We start from the raw sequence: 19873 nt of genomic DNA on the forward strand, positions 1-19873 counted from the left end.
TTTACTAACGCCGGCCCTCATCACAGACTATTATCCAGGTGCAGAAACATCTCATCTTTAACCCTCCTCACTAATAATTACTGCTTTGAATGAACCTGCTGCTCCTTTGCTCCTTTGGCACATCTTTGTATTCACAAGCAGATATTAAAGATCTTCTCTTGATAAACAGATCACAGCAGGCTGATAGCAGCTACACATCAGCCTTTTTCAGAAGCACTGACGAGGACAAAAATATCGAGAGAGCGAAGTGCCATCTGCAGGTTTATACTGTAGTTTGCTCGACCTCTCAGTCACCGGCCAAGGAGCAACCTCTAGAGCTGCAAAACTGAGCCAAGGCACTAGTGCCAAAAACTGCAGTTCCTCTAACGTCCACTCGAGGCTCCAGCAGTGAGTCAGTGCCCAAAGTCTCCTGCGTTAAAACCCTGAACTTCAGAGCAGACACAGGCGGCAGTAGCTGCTAGCCTCCCTCAGTTACTGGAGTCCCTGAGCTGGACCTCTGGACCTTCTGGAGCATTTTTAATCCAATTATCTGATCAATAATATGGCTGCTGTGGAGTTAACGGTACTAAGAGACAATCTCAGAAGTCTGAGCTCCAGTTTCAGGGAGTGAGATTCAAGGATTTCATTTGGATGTTGCTGAATACTGATTGGCAGATATCAGGTCATTCATGGCTCCAAAAAGCTGACGTGTTAGTGACGGTCCAGAAACGTCCGTCCGGCCATGTGAACGTTGCCGTCTCAGTATGCACACTATGAATATGAATGATTCGTGCAGGGAAATGTAAACTGGAGTTCGTTTGAACAGTGATGCATTCACTTGTTTAAAAAAAATCACTTTTTAAACTGAAGTTAATAAAGTTATTTAAAGTGATCCAGCTGCTGACAGGATGTCAGACATTTAAAGTGAAGCACTGTGAAGACCCAGAGCCTGTTTCCTGTTAATCATCCCTGACACCCAGTGGATGTAAAGGGTTCGCTTGAATTTGTTGTCCTCATATTAGTGTGTGTGTGTGTGTGTGTGTGTGTGTGTGTGTGTGTGTGTGTGTGTGCAGACAGAGCCGACGGCAGCTCTAAGCAGCTGATGTGTGACAGACTGAATGACTGGCTAACACTCGCTGATGGATGCCGAGAGAGGCAAAGTGGAGGAAGAGTCAAGTGAGGCAGAAAGAGGGAATATATATACTCTCACTGTGTCAATGGGAAAAACACACTGTCTGGCTGTGCTCGGGCTCCTCCCGCTCACATTCTCCTATTTAGCACCGTGTACGTGCAGATAGTCAGTGAACCACATCTAAACCAGCGTTTGGTGCTTTTTATGAACGTTCATGCTGAGCACACACAGTCAGCTTGTTGCTGCTGGTCAACAGCCTTAAACCCGTGAAGTGGACAAGAGTAAAGTGAAGGTAGCTCGCAGGTCAGGAGGTAGAGCAGGTCATCTACCAATCAGAAGGGCAGTGGCTCAATCCTGGGGGACGTAGGTCACGGAAGAACAAAAACATCTTGTGTGTCCTCAGATTTGAGTAGAAAAGTCCAAAAACTAATAGTTAAAAAATGGAAATAAAGACATTTCAAAGTAAAACCAACATGTCCCCATTTCCCGTTTGTGTTGCATTTTTCACAGTTTCCCTACAACTCGGAGAGTAGCAGGAAAGTGTCTGTAGACACGTCCATCACTTCTGTTCATTCAGTCTCTTCAGCATACATTGTTACCGTGATTGTCCAAAATCATGGACAATCTCACATGGTCTATAAAACATCAATATTGATTAAAAACAATGCAAATATTTTAAAAGCTTAATATTAATATACAGCCTGGCTTCACGTTTTCAGAAAACGTCCATTATGAGGCACCAACTTCATCTCAGGCAGCAGACTTCAAAGGATTTAACAGGAATAACTAGTCAGCCGTTGGTTCTCCAGTTTCCACAACAGGTTACATTCGAGGCTTTAGCCTCCCTACAGGTATGCTCTAGCTGCAAGCCTCTTTGCAACCCACCTCGATGTGCATAGAAAAGGCAGTGAGGTCGCAGAAACAGACCCGTGCCACCAAATATAAGAGATGCAAACAGCAGTCAGAAAACTGTCGTGATCGGACTAAATGAGCAACGTTAATGTCTGAGGTCACAGACTCTGATCTTGGCTCATGTGATTAGGTAGAGGATCATCAGGGGGTCCTTTGTCCCTCTTTGGGGGGAAACTCCCACTGGGTTTAAATCTGGGACTCTCCACCATTTGACCTTAGAACTGAAGAAGCTTCTCAGATGAAGGTGAAACGTCTTCAAGCAACTCAAACAAGTCCAGACGCTTTTCTTTGCAAGCTCCTTAGACGACTCTGACCTTTGAGCACCAAATTCTAATGAGCTCATTGCTGAGACAGACGGACAGACATTTCATCCAGGTGCTTAAAACACTGTGTTTGAGTAAGTTAATCCTGACCTGCTAACCACAGAGAGAGCTCCACAGCTCAGTGTGAGTCACGTTATGTTGTCATAATTTTCCTTTTATCATGCGAGTTTGAACACTCACACAAAGTACATGTCAGCTGTAAGCCAATGATCGGGCATGGAGTCCTATTACAGAAGCATGTAAACAGCTTAATGAGCTGGATCATGGTGTGTAAACACAGCCAAACCAAAGAGAGGGCGAAGCATCAAACGGCTGAGCTTAGGCTGAGGGGGGAGGGGGGGAGGCTGGGTGGCCAGAAGCTGTCACAGGAACAAAAGGTCGCCGCTTTGACCTCGAAACAGTCGACACGTCCATCAAACGTCACACGTCCTTGAGCACGATACTGAACTGTTAAGTGTCTGAAAAAAAGCCACTGGGAGCTCTGCAGGGCTGCTCACAGAGAGGAACCGGGCGGGGGCGGGGCCAGCAGTCGGGGGGGTGGGGGTTGTGGGAGAACACAGCTGATGATATACTGCAACACCCCTCCAGGTCCAGGTGCTGATTACACTCACAAAACATGATATAAAATCTAAACGCAACCTTGAACTGAACACACGTTTTCTAATGATGGGAAAATATCAACTCGTTAGCTTAATTAAAGCTGAGAAGAAGCTGTGACTGAAGCCAGCGTGTGCCACACATCTGCCCACTGAAACCACTAAAACCATTCATTTGCACTCTGTGTTATCTGCAGCACTTCACAGCAACCAAAAACTGCAGCCGCACAATTTCAGACTCAAATCTCTGAAAAGTTTGGAGCTGCATGTTTACATCTGACAAAGCAGCAGAAATATAAATGTATGAAGAGGCAGAGGAGCAGCATTGATTTCATTTTTCAGACGAAGCTTCATCTCCGCGGCTGGAGGTTGGCGTGGAGTTTGAATGTTCGGAGAGACAAACGGGGAATGCAAACACACCGACCGACTTCAGCATCACGTTCGCGCTAACATCGTTACACACTGTAAAGCTGCTGTTCTAGCTCAATAAAGGAGGAGGAGGAGCTGCTCTCGATAAGATCAGCAGTTCAAAACCACAGAAAGCCGGAGTGGGCTGAGAGGAGGAGAAACGCTGAAGAGGATGAGGACGCTCGTGTAGGAGTGAGCACGAGCTGACCTGTAGGCATGTGTTTTTGTGTAGGTAGAAGGAGATTAGCGGCCGGAGTCACGCTACACTTTCACTCACAAACTTAGAACAGCAAACACGCCTCCTCTGGAGCTGAGCTCTCTCTTACTCACATCGTTGGGAATGAGCAACTCCTGAGACGTGGTTTGGGAATTAGCCTCCATCCCTCCTGGGAGAGAGAGAAGAAAGAGAAAATTCATTTTGAATGATTAGAAAACGTCCAAATCATCAGGGATCAAAACACAACAAACCCCCAATGGCTTCTTTTTCATCACCGTCCTCCACAAACGGGGACTTAGTTTGACTTTGATAAGAGCAAAGTGGGAGGAAAACTGAAAGAAGGGCAAAGCTAGATTAGATTAGATTAGATAGAACTTTATTAATCCCTCGGGATTCACAGTGAGGTGAAGAGGCACTACAGCTTAGTTGTTCCCCCCTCCTTTGTCCTCCTGTTTCCCCTCCCTCTCCCCTCCAGAGAGGAGTTAAACAGTCTGATGGCGTGTGGGACAAAGGAGAACAAAGCTAGAACAAAGAAGGAAAAACGTTTCAACAAATCATATTTTTATTTTACCCCATTAATAGAAAATGAAGGAATCTCTGTTTGCGCTTTAATAACACTGTTTCTGATTTGGTGAGCACAGCTGGAGTCAGGATGGGTGGTCAGCGTTACTTACTGTACATACATACTCTCCTTTCTTCCTGCTGCTTTCATGACTTTCAGAAGGAAAGTTTCTGTCAGGGTTAAAACTTCCTGTTGTCCAGTTTATCGTCCCTGCGATCAGGACTCGCTGACCACGGTTTGCAGTACCGATATATTTGTGCCCTGGATGATTCTATCCAACCGGCTAACGAGGAGCCAAAAAACTGATACGCTTTACCCGGACCTTCCCCTCGTTTACGTCCTTTGCTGCAGAAAGGTTTGATCGCTCTGAAACTCTGTGTGTGAGTGTGAGTGTGTGAGACACCCGTCCAACCACGTCTGATAAGTTTTCTACCTGGACTGGGTTGAAATAATCAGTCGCCCCCACGTGACGACTCTCTCGTCGATGGTTCTTTTTGCTGCTTCCGCTTTTCTTTCTTTCCTTTTTCTTCATCCTTTCTCATCTTTTCCTCCCTCCCTGCCTTAGTTTTCATTCTTAAATCTCTTTCATTTTCCTTGTTCCCCATGCCTCACGCACTCATGTTTTCCATCTGTTTCCTCTCTGGTTCTTCTGTTCTTTCTCTCATTTCCTTCTTTCCATTTTCTCCTTTTCTTTATCTTCGTTGTACATGTACACTGACAAAAAACTGGCTATTTTATTCTATTCTATTCTTCTTCTCTGTCCTTTTGTCTTTTTTCTCCTACCTCTTTTCTGTCTTTCACTTCTGTCCTCTGGTCCCTTGTCCTCTTATATAGTTGCTGCTTTCCCTCCTTGAGGAACGTCAGAACCTGATTGGCTCCTCTGAAGAGGTGGAGGTGGAGTTCTCTCCCTTGCTACAAAAACCGCATCTGTGACAAATTATTCAATTTCCTGAATTGAATTGTTTTAACGATGCCATCTCTGCGGTCTTATTATTAACGAGGCCAACACAATCAGCTGTTTGCTCAGTCACACCTTTGATTTCCACCTTTTAGTCGATTAGCGGAGCCGTTCTGCAGAGCGGCGTGGAGCCTCACCGATGCAGCCAGAAATCTGCCGGCCAGGTTCGAGTACAGAGAGCTGCTCTGCAGTCGGCCTGTAAGTTCAGCTGGATGCTCCAAATCAAAGCCACCAGGCACAGATTCTAATTCAGAGCCGCGCTGCAGAATGAAGCTCGTGCAGCATTCATTACCTCATTATGTACTTGAAAAGTTGTCCCACAAACAGAGACGCAGACAGGAGAGAGAGCATTGTGCATTTTAAAGGCTGAACTCGGAGGATGTCTGATAACATTCACACATTTTTACAAACATCTCTGTTGTTTTTGATAAAGAGAATGATGAAACTCGACGTAATGACTTTTCCAAAATGAAAATAAGGTTTTTGAATAAATCCGTCTGTTTTTTTTAAGAGGCTGCAGACTTTGACGTCTGTTTTTAGTCCTTTGATTCAAAGTCGAATGTGTGCAGACTGAACACGTATGCGTCTGCTGACAGCTCGTCTCTCTCGCGCTCACGTGCACGTCACCAACATGTGCTGCATGCACACGACGGTCAAATCGCTCAGAGTTCCCAGAATCTCGAGTGGCTGTTTGAGGTTTTAGGCTCAGGTTTGCAGCAGTGTTATGGTTTTATTGTACGCTTTGTGTGACTGCATCAGTGAGCTGGGCTCTTAATTTCCTTTGGAATGACAGAGGGAACCATTATCACACTCTGACTCCTGAGTCTTTAGCGCTCAGCCTCAGAGAGCAGACGTTATCGCGTCAGAGGGAGGTGGGAATCGTCTGGCAACACAGGACACATGGAGGCGTATAGATTAAAGGCAGTTCCTGTTAAATGGACGTTTTCCAGGAAGCACAGTGGTTTGCAGGGTTTCAGGTTTCACTGAGGAGATCAGTCAATAATGAAACTACAGTGAGCACAAAAGCCTCTGTGGCTCTTTTATTTCACAGATCACAAACCGCTCTGTGGCAACACAAACTTATTTTGTTAACCTCTCTGTGGAGTCTGATTTATTATACGACATATTGAACTATTAATCCGAGCCGGACACCGAGACTGTGAGTCGCTCTTTGTCTTGACTTGTAAACACCTGCAGATTCAGACATGCGGGGGAAAAGAGATGTTAACGAGCAGATCGCTCTGAGGCTAAATATTTACTACAGGTATATGTTTATCTAACACAGATATCAGGTTTACACAGGTCGTACTTCTTTGTAATAAATCCAGCTGTCAGATTCACCCAGAGAACATCTGCTAAAGCAGCTCCATCAGTGTGTGGGAGAAAAGCTCTTATATCAGAAGTTAATGACTCTTGGAATGTGTTTGATCAGTAGATTAGTTTGTGGTAGACTCCGATCAGAAGAGAGTCGGGCTAAGGATGGAGGGGGAAGCCCCAGTGTCAGATAAAGAAGGATTATTTTGAACTGGGACTCATGCAAAGCTGCTTGAGCAGAATCTAAGAATCCAAATATTGAGCTGGAAATAAGAGGTTACCTGTAATTCCTTGTGTGTGTGTGTGTGTGTGTGTGTGTGTGTGTGTGTGTGTGTGTGTGTGTGTGTGTGTGTGCGTGCACATACCAGGCAGTACTTGTGTAGCTGATTGGCTGATGGGGGCCAGGCCTTGCTGCTGCATCGACAGCTGGTGCAGCTTTGCTAACTGACAGGAACAGAGATGGAAATCAGACAGAAACAAGCGACGATATCAAAGATGAGCAGAGTGAATAAAGCAGCTGTTTACCTCTGAGTGAGGAATGCCGTAGTGGCTCTGTACTGCATACGTCTGAAACAGAAAAATACAGAAGGTTGATGTTATCACCTCATTATCCATCCAGCCTGGAGTTCATCATGAGGTTCAGTTTGATCAAAAGTCCAGCAGACAGACAAGAAAAGACAGGAGAGGCTTTAAAATGTGGAAAAGTTTGGTGCGGCTGCTTTAAGGTCATTTAGAGCGATCAGACATCTTCCCTCTGATTAGTGAAAGCTGCAGATGAAGTAGATGAAGAGAGTTCTGCAGCAACTGTGTTGAAACATATCGTGCATCATTTATGATTTTCCTTAAAAGTTGTAAGAAAATTGTAACACTTTTTTTAAGGTCTCTCTTTGGAAATGAAGCATTCCCGCCGGCTTGGGAACGCTTCAGTATCTCTGCCGATGAGCTGCAGGTGATGGTCAAGGATGGGAAGGTTTGGACTTCTCTGCTGACAATGCTGGTTCCCCGACCCGGACCCGGATAAGCAGCAAGGCGCTCCGTACCTTCTGCATTTGATCCATCTTTCAGATCTCCATTTGTTTTCAAAGGCGACCGTGGTTCAGGGGGTTGGCAGCTCATCTGTGACCAGAAGGTCGCCAGTTCGATCCCCCAACTCTTCCTGTCCTGGTTGTTGTGTCCTTGGGCAAGACACTTCACCTACCGCCTACTGGTGATGGTCAGAGGGGCCAGTGGTGCGATATGGCAGCCTCACTTCTGTCAGTCTGCCCCAGAGCAGCTGTGGTTTGCCTGCACCAGTGTGTGAATGAATAGTGGAACTGTAAAGCGCTTTGGGTGCCTAAAAAAGCGCTATTATTAAAGTTGATACTTTTGCCGTGATTATAAATTCCTTCGTCGCACGGGTTTCTGTATTTTCTGTGCCTGAAACCAAACCTTCACTCTCACCTGCACCTGCGTCACCTTTTATTTTTAAATCCTTGAAGATTTTTAATATAGATACAGCGAAGCTTTTGCTCATAATAAAAAGTAGTTGATGAAAAACGTTGACATTTTCCAATCTCTCCGGAGCTTCGGATACAAAGCCCATAAACCAATTCAAAGACCCCGAAAAGCCCGTCAGTTAAAGGTCTTTTCCTCCGTCTTCTGCGAGTACAGAGGGAAACGCCGTCAGGATTAATGCTCCGTGATGCTCGGAGTTACTGAAAACACGACTATGAAAACGAGTTTCCCTCGATCATCCAGTCCATGTTTTATCTGTCCAACATCATGACTCGAGGAGTTTGCAGACGGCTTCCCAAATCCCTCGCTGAACTTCAAAGAGGAGCAGCGCGTCCACAGGCGAAGCATGAGACGGCTGCAGGGGAGGTGGTGTGTGTGCATGAGCAGCGGGACAAAGTTGGTGTGGATGCATTCGAGACACTGCAGAGACGCTTGTGTGTCTCCCCGAGGTTGACCAACCTTATATAAGAGATCTCAGACTGTGCAGCTGAACTTTTGACTCCTTTTGGCAGCACTCCGGGATGTGGAGGATCCACAGAATCCAGCTCCAAAGACTCTGACTCTATAAGAGTAACGGACCCGTGTGAGCTCTGCTTGATATTTATGCACCGTTGTGAACCTGAAAGTCTACCTAATGCAAATGGTCCGTGCGGGGTCCAACACGGAAAGCACCATATAAATATTTATGCGCGGTTTAATGCATCATGAATGAGAGACGCAGCAGAAAGAGTCTGCTCCCGCACGTCTGGGATTCTCCGAGCAGGAGACGACAGCAGAGAATGTCAGACTGACGAACTTTGTTCCTCCTTTTAGGAACGACCGTCTGATGTCGGCGCCGATATTTAAGAAGCTCCTCAGTCAGCCGCTGATGCTCTGCTGGAGCGCTCCGTGGACGCCCACAGAGCCTCGTCCACGAACCTCACTGTAAACCAGAATAGCTGCTGTAACCACGGTAACATGTTTCTCCAATCAGAAACGGTTTTTAGGAATAAAAGCTTATCTTTGGATGGGCTTCGTTTTTCTTCTGCTGTCTAAAGTTTAGGCGAGTTGAGGCTACAGATGGACTGAGTCATGTGACTCCATGCAAGCAGCTCATTCGTCAGTGTAGGAATACTTAAAAAATACAACATCGGACACAAAGGTACATTTAAAATGGACGTGTTATAGGCGTGTGCATTAAGGTTGAGCGATTGGACGCATTTATCGACCATCAGTTTGCTAATGATGTTGTTTGAAGCTAAGAGAAGAAGTCAATGGAGCAAACTAATAGTGCTGCATTATATGATTAAATATTTCCGTCCTGGAAGCATGTGCTGCTCGACAAAAGTTTTCAGCACCTCGACGAATGGCTCCTTTTCCACGGTATGAAACGACATCACTTCCTTTGACAGATATTCAGCGTGCGCTGTGTCCACCTGGGGCTGTCCTTTTCATATTTAACCGTTTTAGTAAAAGCACTTTGGATATTCTGCTGGTGAAAAGCTTTTCTTGAGCTTGTTGATGGAAAGCTGGTGATAGCCGAGCATACTCAGCTGGACGGCGAACACTTAAATGCTCATGCGAGTTAGTCGTGTTCGAGTCCTTTGCTGCTGCCGTACGTCTGCACAGCGGCAGCTTTGCCTCTTTCATCCGGTTTAGTGCCAAAGAAATCCCAAACTGACGACTTTGGGGGTTTTTGGCAACTAGTTCCTCCATGTTTGGACTTCTTTGTTCTAAATAGGTAAATCGGTCCATGCACGATTACATTGCTTCGCCCATCAAAAAGTCACCTGCATGAATAAATCACCTATCGTTGTTTCTTGGACCGATGAATGTTGGCTGGAAAAATTTGACATATCGCCCGACTTTAGGGCAACTGTAAGTCTTTGTAATGCTATAGCCCTTTGTTTTTAGTAAAGACTCATTGTACTGAAGTGTATTAGTACTTATTGCACAAATGCAAATATGCTCACTACACTTCAAATACACAAACTAAAACTGATGCTAGTCTCCCCCGCACAAACAGCCGGAGCCTCCGACTGTATGGAAGCAAATTAAGAGTAGCGCTGTGGTCACATCTTTCAAGGCTGTCAGCATGTCTTTCACATAATAATCCTGCTTCGCTTCAGGCTGTTTCAGAGCGTGAAGTTCAACCTTTGACGAAAAAAAGCTTCTCTGACAGCCGATCACTCAGAAGCGGCGCAGTGACACCTGTCATCTCCAGTAAAGACAGCCAAGAAAGGGAAAGGTCACACTGGAGTAGACACACGTTACTCGTCTAAATCTGATGGATCGTTTGAACAAAGTGGGACGGCGCTCATTTCCACTGTGACGGGATACACTGCTGCCTCCTGAAGACCCCTCCCTGTGCAATCACGCCACCTATTAACTTCATTTACCGATGAAGCGTTCCTGTTGAGGTGCAGGAACAGTCCCCTCAATTATAAGGCAATGACTCTACAATCAGACACAGTTTTTATTTTTCAGTGGGGATGACTCCGGCTCCTCAGCCAACGTCTTTCACTGGTTTCCAGTGCCACTGAGCGCTGAGGATCCAACGCACATCATCACGAAGGGAAACTCGACTAAAGTGTCTTCTACGCGACTGGACTTCTTCAGTCCATGAATGTTCAGACCACCATTTCTCAGATGAGAGGTGAAACGTCTCAGAGGTGACGTGGTTTTCTTTCCAAGCTCCTTAGACTATCGACCTGCACAGAAACACTAAACTGTCTTCTTCTCTTTGACACCTAAGCTAAAATCTGACGATGGCACATTTTAGCCATTCTGGTAACATCGACTTCAGGCTCCACGATGAACACACGGAAATCCAGATTTCACTGCTTTAAGCACCTCTTTTCCAAACAGCCTGCGTTACCTGCATTTAGTTAAAAGCTTCGTACTAATTTCCTCTAAAAACTCGTTGTTTACTCTCACTGAGACATGCTTAATGCCATTTCAAACACGTTATCACAGCTAATTATCCCACCGGAGAAATCCTCACAGCTGCAATCTCGAAATAAAGATTAACGTTTAATCCCAGAAATGACTCCATGACTACTGCAGATGAGTTTGTCACCAGAGCGAGAGACGCAATCATGATGTGACTCGTCACAAACGCAGTATACGAATCCTCTTCGTCTCTCAGTCGCTGCCTCCTCTTCCTCTCTCTGCAGCCTTAATAATGAATTAAAGGCGTTAATCTCCTCACGCTGTCACTGAACTCTGCATTAACCCTCCCTCCATTGCTTCTTCCATCACAGCTCTTTTCTCTAAAACCTCTTCGTTTCAAACATTCCTTCACATCCTTTTCTGCGTCTTTCTTCGTGCTCTCCTGCCATCTCTTCCCTACAGTCACGTGATGAGTACCAGCAGCTTCCTGGTTCTTCTGAGTGATTTGTGGCCACATCTTAACCAGTAATGATCACTTTCTCTGATTAAAACAAAAATCAAGTCATGCTTTTGAGTGCTGAGGTGATTCCTGTCTGACACAAAACTCTGCAGGACGAGTCCACAGTTACTGTTCAACTCTTCACTGTGTGGTGATTAAAACTTTGTCACTTTACTTTGACATCCTGAGCCTGCAGAAAACTCTGAAATAACGTGAGGACGGAGACGATTCAAGAGTTTCGGAGCTGAGACTGAGACTGTCCGGTCATTCGTACGAGCCAATCGGGAAGCTGCTGATCAGTGGACCTAACAGTCATGAGAGGAGTGTAAAAGATCTGATCGATCATCAATCACGTATGTAAGTAACAATATTCTGATAATATTCTTCACAGCAAAACTGACACTGATGTCACTCCAAAGCAGAGCGACCGATCCTCCGATGTTAAACGTCTTTTTATCGATTTGTTACCAAAGACGAGGTTTTTCTACATTTCTCTTCATTTCTCCTCCCCCAGTCTCCTCGTCTCACCCCCACCTGTCACTTCAACCCTCCGTCTCTCCTCCCATCCGTCCCATGGAGCCTCCGCTAGCTAGTGTTGTTTGAACTGACGTTCCCAAGGCTGTGAGCCTGACAAACAATATGCATTTACACACACACACACACACACACACACACACACACACACACACACCCCACTTAGCTATAGTTGGCGTGCAGGCCTGTCAGTGTGATGGAGTAAAGTGCTCTTCTGTTCTACTTCGCACACTTGTGTTGTTTCTAGAGTCCTATTTGTCATCCTGTCTGTGAGCCACGCTGTCTCTGTGTCTCTGAGGACAAACAGCTGATCTGCAGCGAAGTCAGTGAGCTTAGTTTGGCTAACTTGGATCATGTAAAGCTTTTATCCCATTTAACCTGTGTGTGTTGCTGCCAGCGTGGATCTGTCTCCAGATCAGTGGCTCACAAAGATTCTCTGTTTTGGGTTCTGCTTCTTTATAATCGTCCGTTTACTTACTGCAGTTTTAGTACAATCACAAGGCTGTGGCGAAGCTCCAACACAACAACGTGTCAAAGACGCTGTTTTAAAACATTTACAGGGAGTTTTACTTTCAGAACAACAGACATGCAGTTGGTGAGCGTCTGCTAGCTGTTGCTAGCTGTTGCTAGCTGTTGCTAGGTGAAACTGCTGTCAAAACCCTCCTTGTGACTGCTTTGGTCACTAACAGGTTGCCATGGTTACCTCTAGTTTATATGGAAGACGCAGACTCGTCTGCAAACATTTGCCACCTACTCGCTCAGCAAACGAAGAACGTGATGCCAACTGGAAACAGAAACGATTTATCTTCAAAGTAAAAGTTGCTCCTTTTGAAATGTGTTGGTTTTAGGCTGAGGCCCGAGCTTTTACTTTGAAGGCAAACCTTCTCCACGTCCTCTCTGTGACAAGCTGCCGCTCGGTCGTTAGTTAGCAAAGCGAGTTAGTGTCTGGTGATCAAAAACAACCACACAGAGGTTTTTGGTGCAGCATCCTCACTGTGACCAGTTTCACTCGGCCAATTTCTGTGACTCAGGCAAGCTCTTTTAGCTCCTCCCCCTTAATGCAAACTTTCTTCTGATTGGTTGCCCCTCACAAGCTCAAGGTCTGACCCACAGGTGGGCTGAGCTGTTGTTGTCTCAGCCTCCTGACGCACTTATGGTTCATCAACTTTAAAATCCAGGTGACTTTCTTCTCAAGTTATTTCATTCACAAACTTGGGCGTCCAAGCTGAATAAATCCACTTTAATATCAGATTTAAACATTTCTTATAGTGTGAATAAGACACGCAAAGAACAACAATGGTAAATTCTAACACACAACACGACCTGCTGAGTGACTTCATGCTTCGCGCTGATCCCAGAGACTTTATTCTAAATGTTTCACGGCTTAATTACGATTGATTTTGGCTTGAATCCTTTTCCCGATTAAGAAACAAGGAGATCATTCACCATTTGCTAAAGATGTAGCACTTTCACACCACCAGCAGTTTCTTTGGACTAAAATCTGAAATACTGGATGTCGAGAAGCCCGAGAATATAAAAATCATATTTGAAAATAAAAACTCATTTATTGTGGTAATCATTTCAATTTACCTCGAGTCAGAAGAACATTTTACAGTGAAGCAGCCGAGCTTGTATTCACTCCATTCAGCTCAAACAAGAAAAGAGAAGTTCATTCCTCTAAATTGCTTTTCCGAGGTTACCGTGTGTTTGTCTCTGCTTTTCTCCACGAGGTTTTCAGCTTCGTCGGGCAGACGCTGCCGACTGTGGATCTGGGTTTCAAAGGCAAAGGTGACGACGGGAAAAACACCGTTTAAAAACGCTGAGAGGGGATGTGTGCATCTTTTATGAAGCCATGAGCCGCTGCAGTCACACCCTCAGATGATCACTCACAGAGGCTCTGCTGGATGAAAGAATTTTAAATGTAGAAGCAACGTGGCCCGAGGCCGCTTTTAAACCAACACGACGCAGCGATGGCGGGTTCAGCGTCTGGCTGAAGGACGTGTGGCTAATGACGGCGACACACCGGCCGCAACAACCTGACCTCAGACCGTTACGTCTGGTCTGAACACCCGCGCCCTTGACATGAAGCTATTTATGCACCAGCGCTCACCGGGGGAAAAAAACCTCGTAGAAGAGGCGCAAAATTTTATCAGATTGTAGGTTTGATTCATGCACGAGTACACGTGAGATATGTGAGAAAATCTGGATACACTTCAAGACGATAAGAGCTCAGAAATTATGCCCAGATCAGTAAGTCACATAATTTCAGTTACAGTCACACAACACACACAACAAACCCAAACACATTAAAGTGGATTTAACATACGTGCATAAACCTGACCTACAGGCTGATGTACTGCCAGCTCGCAGACTATTCATCACGCTGTCCTAAAACAGCTTAGGAGAGATTAATGGCCAAAATCTGCTATCTGCTCACTTCCTGCATGGTGCAGGTGCTGTTAGCAAAACATGAAGTCAAGAATAACGTGAACTCCTGGGCCATGAGGCGGGTTCAACACAGCAACAACGAGGCTCAGCGGTCAAACAAATACGGTTACTAAAAACGGTAAATAGAAGCAGAGTCTGTCACATGACAGTGATGGTATAACCCGCCTACGGCCAGCAGAGCGACTTACAAAAGCTGTACGATATATGAAATACAAAGAGGTTAAACAACATACTGCAGCAGTGTGTGTGTGTGTGTGCACGCTGGTCAGTGAGGCGGGGAAAGGTGTGTTACAGTTACAAAGCCTGTCTGAAGGTCCTGAGCCTTCACACCGCGCTGTCATAGAACAGCCATTTACTCCATCAAATTAATATCCACACCTGTGTTTTTAACCAAGGATAAATATAAAACTAGAATTCAAATCTATCCTCGGACTACTACAAATATGACATCAGGTCCAGAGCAGTTTTAAAATTACTTGCAGCCAACGGGGAAAACAAAGAAAACCCCCCAAACTATATTAACTCTGAGAAAGGCTCCGTTCCCGACGCGACCCCAATATGGATAAGCGGACGAGAACGGAAGGATGGATATATTAAATCTATAAAACCAGATTTCTTGATCTTTCTTACTGATAAGAAGGACAGACAAAGCCTGTCTGTGCTCACAGGTAGGAAACTGAAAAGGAAACTGACAACGATTTCACCCCCGCTGGTCTCTGCTCTCAAACGCAGTCCGCTCCAGAGCAGGTTAGCTGCATAAGTTACCATGGTGATGTGCACGCAGGGTTAACCCTGAAGTCCTGAAACCCGCTTCGATGCAAAGACCTCTGCTCGTTCAGGCAATGACCGCCGGTCACGAGGCACCGCTCATAATCTCCAAACCTCAGCCTCAACAACCAGCATCCAAGTAACATCGACTAGAATCACCATCCCCGATGGTGCTGCATCATTTCTTTTATTATTGTATGAATCATGGTCATTATTAATACCTGTGTTTTTAAGGTATTTTGCTGGAGACATGATATTTTCCTGTAAATGTGATTAAACGTGCAGTTTTGTTGCAGGTGAGCTTCATGAGCTGCTTTAACGTGCCAGACTGCAGGTGTGTGTCTGTCTCCTAGAAACGACATTTAATTAGAGCTAATGTGCATCAGAAAACGCTCTTTGAGGGAACTCGGTGATGTTTGCATCGAGTTTACGAGTAACTTGATGAAGAAATGTTGTTAATTAACAACTCTGAGACTCCATTAGAGTCTCAAGGAAGTTTGTGGTACTCAACATATCCAGCACATCAACACACCGTGGAGCTCTGGTTCAGCTGCTGCAAAGCAGGACAGCTGTTATTGAGCATTAGAATAATGAGGCTGTATTGAGTGTTTGTGCTTTTGATAGCTTCCCACCTGCTGTACGTTTTGGATTCATTAAGCCACTTTTAAGCCTGTTTGAGGACTGTGAACATGATGGCAGCCCTCTAGGATACAAGCACATAAAAAATGACCCGTGCATTCCCCGATCCATCCTCGCAATTATAGCCAACGACTGTTTCACAGGCTCCACTCCTGCTTCATTTGTGTTTCAGAGCAAACAATGAGTCGGGGGAAAATTCGTTAACGGATGCGTTTCCTGGGAGGTGAAAGCACCGAGAGCGAGGAGGCCGACCCCTCTCAGCTTTTAACGGCGATTAAACTGGCCAGGAGGAGCTGCTCGGCATCCCCGCTCGTCTCTTCATCTTTCCCTCTCCTTCCCTGCACTTACTTTTTCCCGTCTCGATTCGTCACGTCTCTTTTCCTCCTCGATTCCGTGTTTTTCTTTGCCTGTTTTGTACTTTTTCTCCACGGCATTCGTCTTCGCTCAGCCTCGGCTATCGTGCGCCTGCATTTTGTTTGCTTTTAATGTGAAAAAGAAGATTCATGTTTACTGAGCTCCTCTGTGCAGAGGTGTTAATCTGGCATCCTTGACCGCACTGACCATCTGTTTTTACGATGCCAGTGTCGGCTGCAGCGCAGCAGCAGCATGATTGAATTCGGGTCCTTTGGCTCGCTCCCCGGCCCGAGGGAGGCGGTTGTTTACCTGCCTCACACGACCGACCGAAACAAAAAGATCTGTTGATTTAGAGCGAAAACTGAAACAAAGCACTGGCGTGTGTTGGCGATGAACCATTTAAGCAAAAAATCTGAATAAATAGGAGGCGAGCTTTTGCATTGTGTGGGGAATGAGGACCGAATGGGAAGAAAGGGTTTGATCTGCAAATTGAGTGCAGCTGAAAAACGACATAATTATCCTGAGAAAAATTCGAGTTATGTGAATAGAATTGCATAAAACAGCAAACTGAGGACTTTGCAAATAAAGACACTTGAAAGAGTTTTTCAGGAACTTTTATATTGTTCTATGAACTTTTGCCAAACACGTCACGTTTGAAACTTTGTCAAATCTTTTAGTTTAGTCAGATTTTTCTACTCCTTTCTACTAGTATTTGCAGCCAAACCCAAGGTTTGGGACCTTATTTGTCTTGATCCTCCAATGACAGGTCATCTCTCATGAGTAGCACTGGGTGCTCCAAAAGAAGCAGGCTCAGGGAGGGGCAGCCAGTAGGCGTTCTCCCAAAATGGCCCAAAGATTGTGGGACACGGCTGCAGGTTCAACCGTGCAGAAACAGGATGAGCCCAAGAAAATGAACTCCAGCAGGCCACCGGTGTGAACGTCTCTGACCAAACAATCAGACACAGACTTCATGAAGGTGTGTCTTGTGTCTTGAGGGCCATCAGTAGGCCCTGTGCTCTCGGCCCGGGACTACGGAGCCCCGTTGGCCGTAGAATACCAGCAGTGGCAGGTCCACAGCAGATGCCCTGAGTTTCTCAGAAATGAGAGCAGGTTCACCCTGAGCACACGTGACAGACGTGGAACGCTCTCATGGAGAACGTTATGTCTGTAAGATCGCTCAGCGTGAGTGTTTGGTGGTCAATCAGCGATGGACGCACAGGCCTGTACAGGCCAGGCAGCAGCACCCTGACTGCCATCAGGTATGGCGCTGGTGCAGTGTGTCCTGGGTTCCTCCTGGTGTACGACATGTGGTGAGAGCGTGCAGGCAGTTCCTGGAGGATGAAGGAATCGATGCCACCGATGGTCCTCGGGCTCGTCTGATCTAAATCTAATAGAAGACCTCTTGGATGTCACCAGGTTGCCCCTCAGACTGTCCTGATCTAGGAGGACATCCCCCAGGACACCGTTCATCGTATTAGGAGCGTGCGCCGCCATTTTCAGACAAGCATACAAGACAAGCACGTGGACAAACTGCTGAGTACCGTTTGGAGTTGCTGCAGTGGCTAGCCTGATGCATCATCACTTTGATTTTCAGAGCTGTGCAGGTCCTTTCATTCCTAACGCTGAGTCCATATCAGTGCTGATAGATGTGTTTTCAGTGTGTTCTCTAATCTTTTGAGCAGTGCATATATTTGTACTCGCAAAATTAAATCATTAAACTTTTACAAATGTTTGCAGGGCTTCTCATTACATCGTATAGTGAACACATTTCAGTCTGGAGCAGCTGACTGCAGCTCTAAATGTTTCCATCTTTCCAGCCCAGCTTCCAGTCAAAGCAGCTCGTTGGTAGATGGAAACAAAGGCAGTGATGCAGTGACCTTTGACCCTCGACCCTTGCCCCCAGGCGGCCATACTCACTTGCTGCAGGTCCACTCCTCCCTGTGCCACTGAGAACAGGGGGTGAGAGCCAAAGTCTGAAGCCTCGAACACCTTCAGCCGGCACAGAGAGACACAAGCAGAGTCAACGCCACGGTTAGAGCTCAGAACTGATCAAACATGAACAACCTGGTCACTGCAGAGCGGCTCGGGATCCTTCATCGCCACAGCTGTTCGACGTACAGCTAAACCTGTGTGAGGCGTGGACACTGTTACACACTAACTAATGTCAAGCTGGGTCAAATCTCCCCTAGAAATTAAAGTCATGCACAGTCACCTCATGAGACTATTAAACTTGAGTTAGTAAGACTACGTAAAGGAACTGAAACTGATCCCAGCTTTTACCTTATAAAGAAACAATTATTATCATACTTATGAAAGCATTATACCAACAATGTCTCACTAACTGTAAAAGCAGCAATAATTGTGTTAATTTAATAATTAACACAATTTTAAGTGTCCTTAAAAACTATTTTCTTTATGTCACTGAATCGGCTGTAAGTTGCTTTAACCTCATGTGAGCAGTGTTACTCAGCTGATTACATAAGTGTTTCCTCTGCTGCTGCAAGAGCTCAGAGTCATTGTGTATTTATTTGTAAGACATTTTGAAAAGCAAAGGTAAAGCCAGCAAAGACCAGACGCACAGAACAAGTAACAAAAACAGGTTTTCCATGTGATTCTGCAATGAGAAGCAGAAATCAGTAAGAAACCATCAAGAGTTCATTTAGTTTCCCATTTACTGCTAGATGAGAAGATGAAGTGGAGCAGAATAAATACTTTATCATTCTCTGAAAGAAAACTGCCATGTGGCAGCGTGAAGGCAGCGTGACGCCAAAGGTGTGCCGATGCTGTCGGACCACTGAGACCGTCTCCAAAGGCCAAACTGCCTGGAGATGCACTGAAATGACTTGTTTTAACAAGTCATTTGTTTTAACAAGATGGCTGAGATTCAATTTGCATCAGTCTTATTTTTATAGCCCCCCCCCCACACCAACGGCCGGCTCAAGGTGGCGACGCTGAAAACCAGAGAAGGAACGCATGAAACGGAACAGCGACGTCACGCTTTAGTGACGTGTGCGATCGGCCAACTAGACGTTTCAACGTTACTCCTCTGCTACGCAGCACTAATAACGCCATTCGTTTAAAATATTAATATTTCACGCCAGCTAGTGATTGGTTCTTGGCTCTTATACAGCGCCCCGGCCTCTTTCTGTTGTAAATGAGGTGGAAAGTGAAGCAGATGGTTCTGCAGTACTTTGCTAATGTCATGTAGACTGTAGTGAAATAAAGTGGCATGTACTGAAGCATTAACGCGTCCTGCACACGCATGTGTACAAACAACCAAAAACGCTGCAGTCTGAGGTTCTGTGTCTGAAGTTACTCACAGTTCCACACTTTTAAACATGTTTTGGTTATTGAAGGCTGTGATTAATGGAGTATTTGTAAAATGATTTGATTCCATTATTCTCAAATGTTTTCTTTACAACTAATCTTGATTTTTCCATCTAATTTATTCATCTGGTAAACGAACCATCTCTGTCTCAATGTTTTTATTATTCGTTTCTTGTTAAAAGGGATGTTTTTCCTCTCTACTGTTACCTTGTTGGGCTTCCATCATTTTTGTCTTTGCAGGTATAAAAAATAAAACTGAATGAACGTAATGTTGTGACCGGAGGTCCGACAAGCTAATCTAAGATGTCATAATTGTGTCTAAAGTTTGCAACCTGCCACTCACTGGAAATCAGTGTAGGAAGCATCAGTGCAGTAGTAATCTCACTGATCTTGGCTTATAGTAAACTAGCTTTCCCCAAACGTTAAACTGAGGACATGAAAGGGTTTCTTTAGACTCCGTCTAGCTTGAGCTTTTGTTCAAATATGCAGCTCTGCAGAATAACAAGCAAACACAACGACTGATTTCTGTCTCTGTCAC

At 45.4% G+C, this 19873-nt stretch overlaps 1 protein-coding gene across 7 annotated transcripts in view; it reads right to left on the reverse strand.

The window, feature by feature from the left end:
• Nucleotides 1–19873, reverse strand: part of pcbp4 (poly(rC) binding protein 4) — a 195710-nt gene that overhangs the window by 23454 nt on the left and 152383 nt on the right. For 6 of the 7 annotated variants that reach the window (XM_076884382.1, XM_076884381.1, XM_076884384.1 and 3 more), the window contains 4 exons: nucleotides 17926–17997; nucleotides 6927–6968; nucleotides 6767–6845; nucleotides 3681–3736 (listed from right to left, as the gene is read on the reverse strand). In XM_076884382.1, coding sequence (XP_076740497.1) covers nucleotides 3681–3736; nucleotides 6767–6845; nucleotides 6927–6968; nucleotides 17926–17997 — 249 coding nt within the window. The remainder of the gene's footprint in view (nucleotides 1–3680; nucleotides 3737–6766; nucleotides 6846–6926; nucleotides 6969–17925; nucleotides 17998–19873) is intronic. The other variant, XM_076884386.1, reaches the window with a different exon arrangement.

Source organism: Maylandia zebra, linkage group LG5 (assembly GCF_041146795.1).
Source record: "Maylandia zebra isolate NMK-2024a linkage group LG5, Mzebra_GT3a, whole genome shotgun sequence".
NCBI lineage: Eukaryota > Metazoa > Chordata > Actinopteri > Cichliformes > Cichlidae > Maylandia > Maylandia zebra.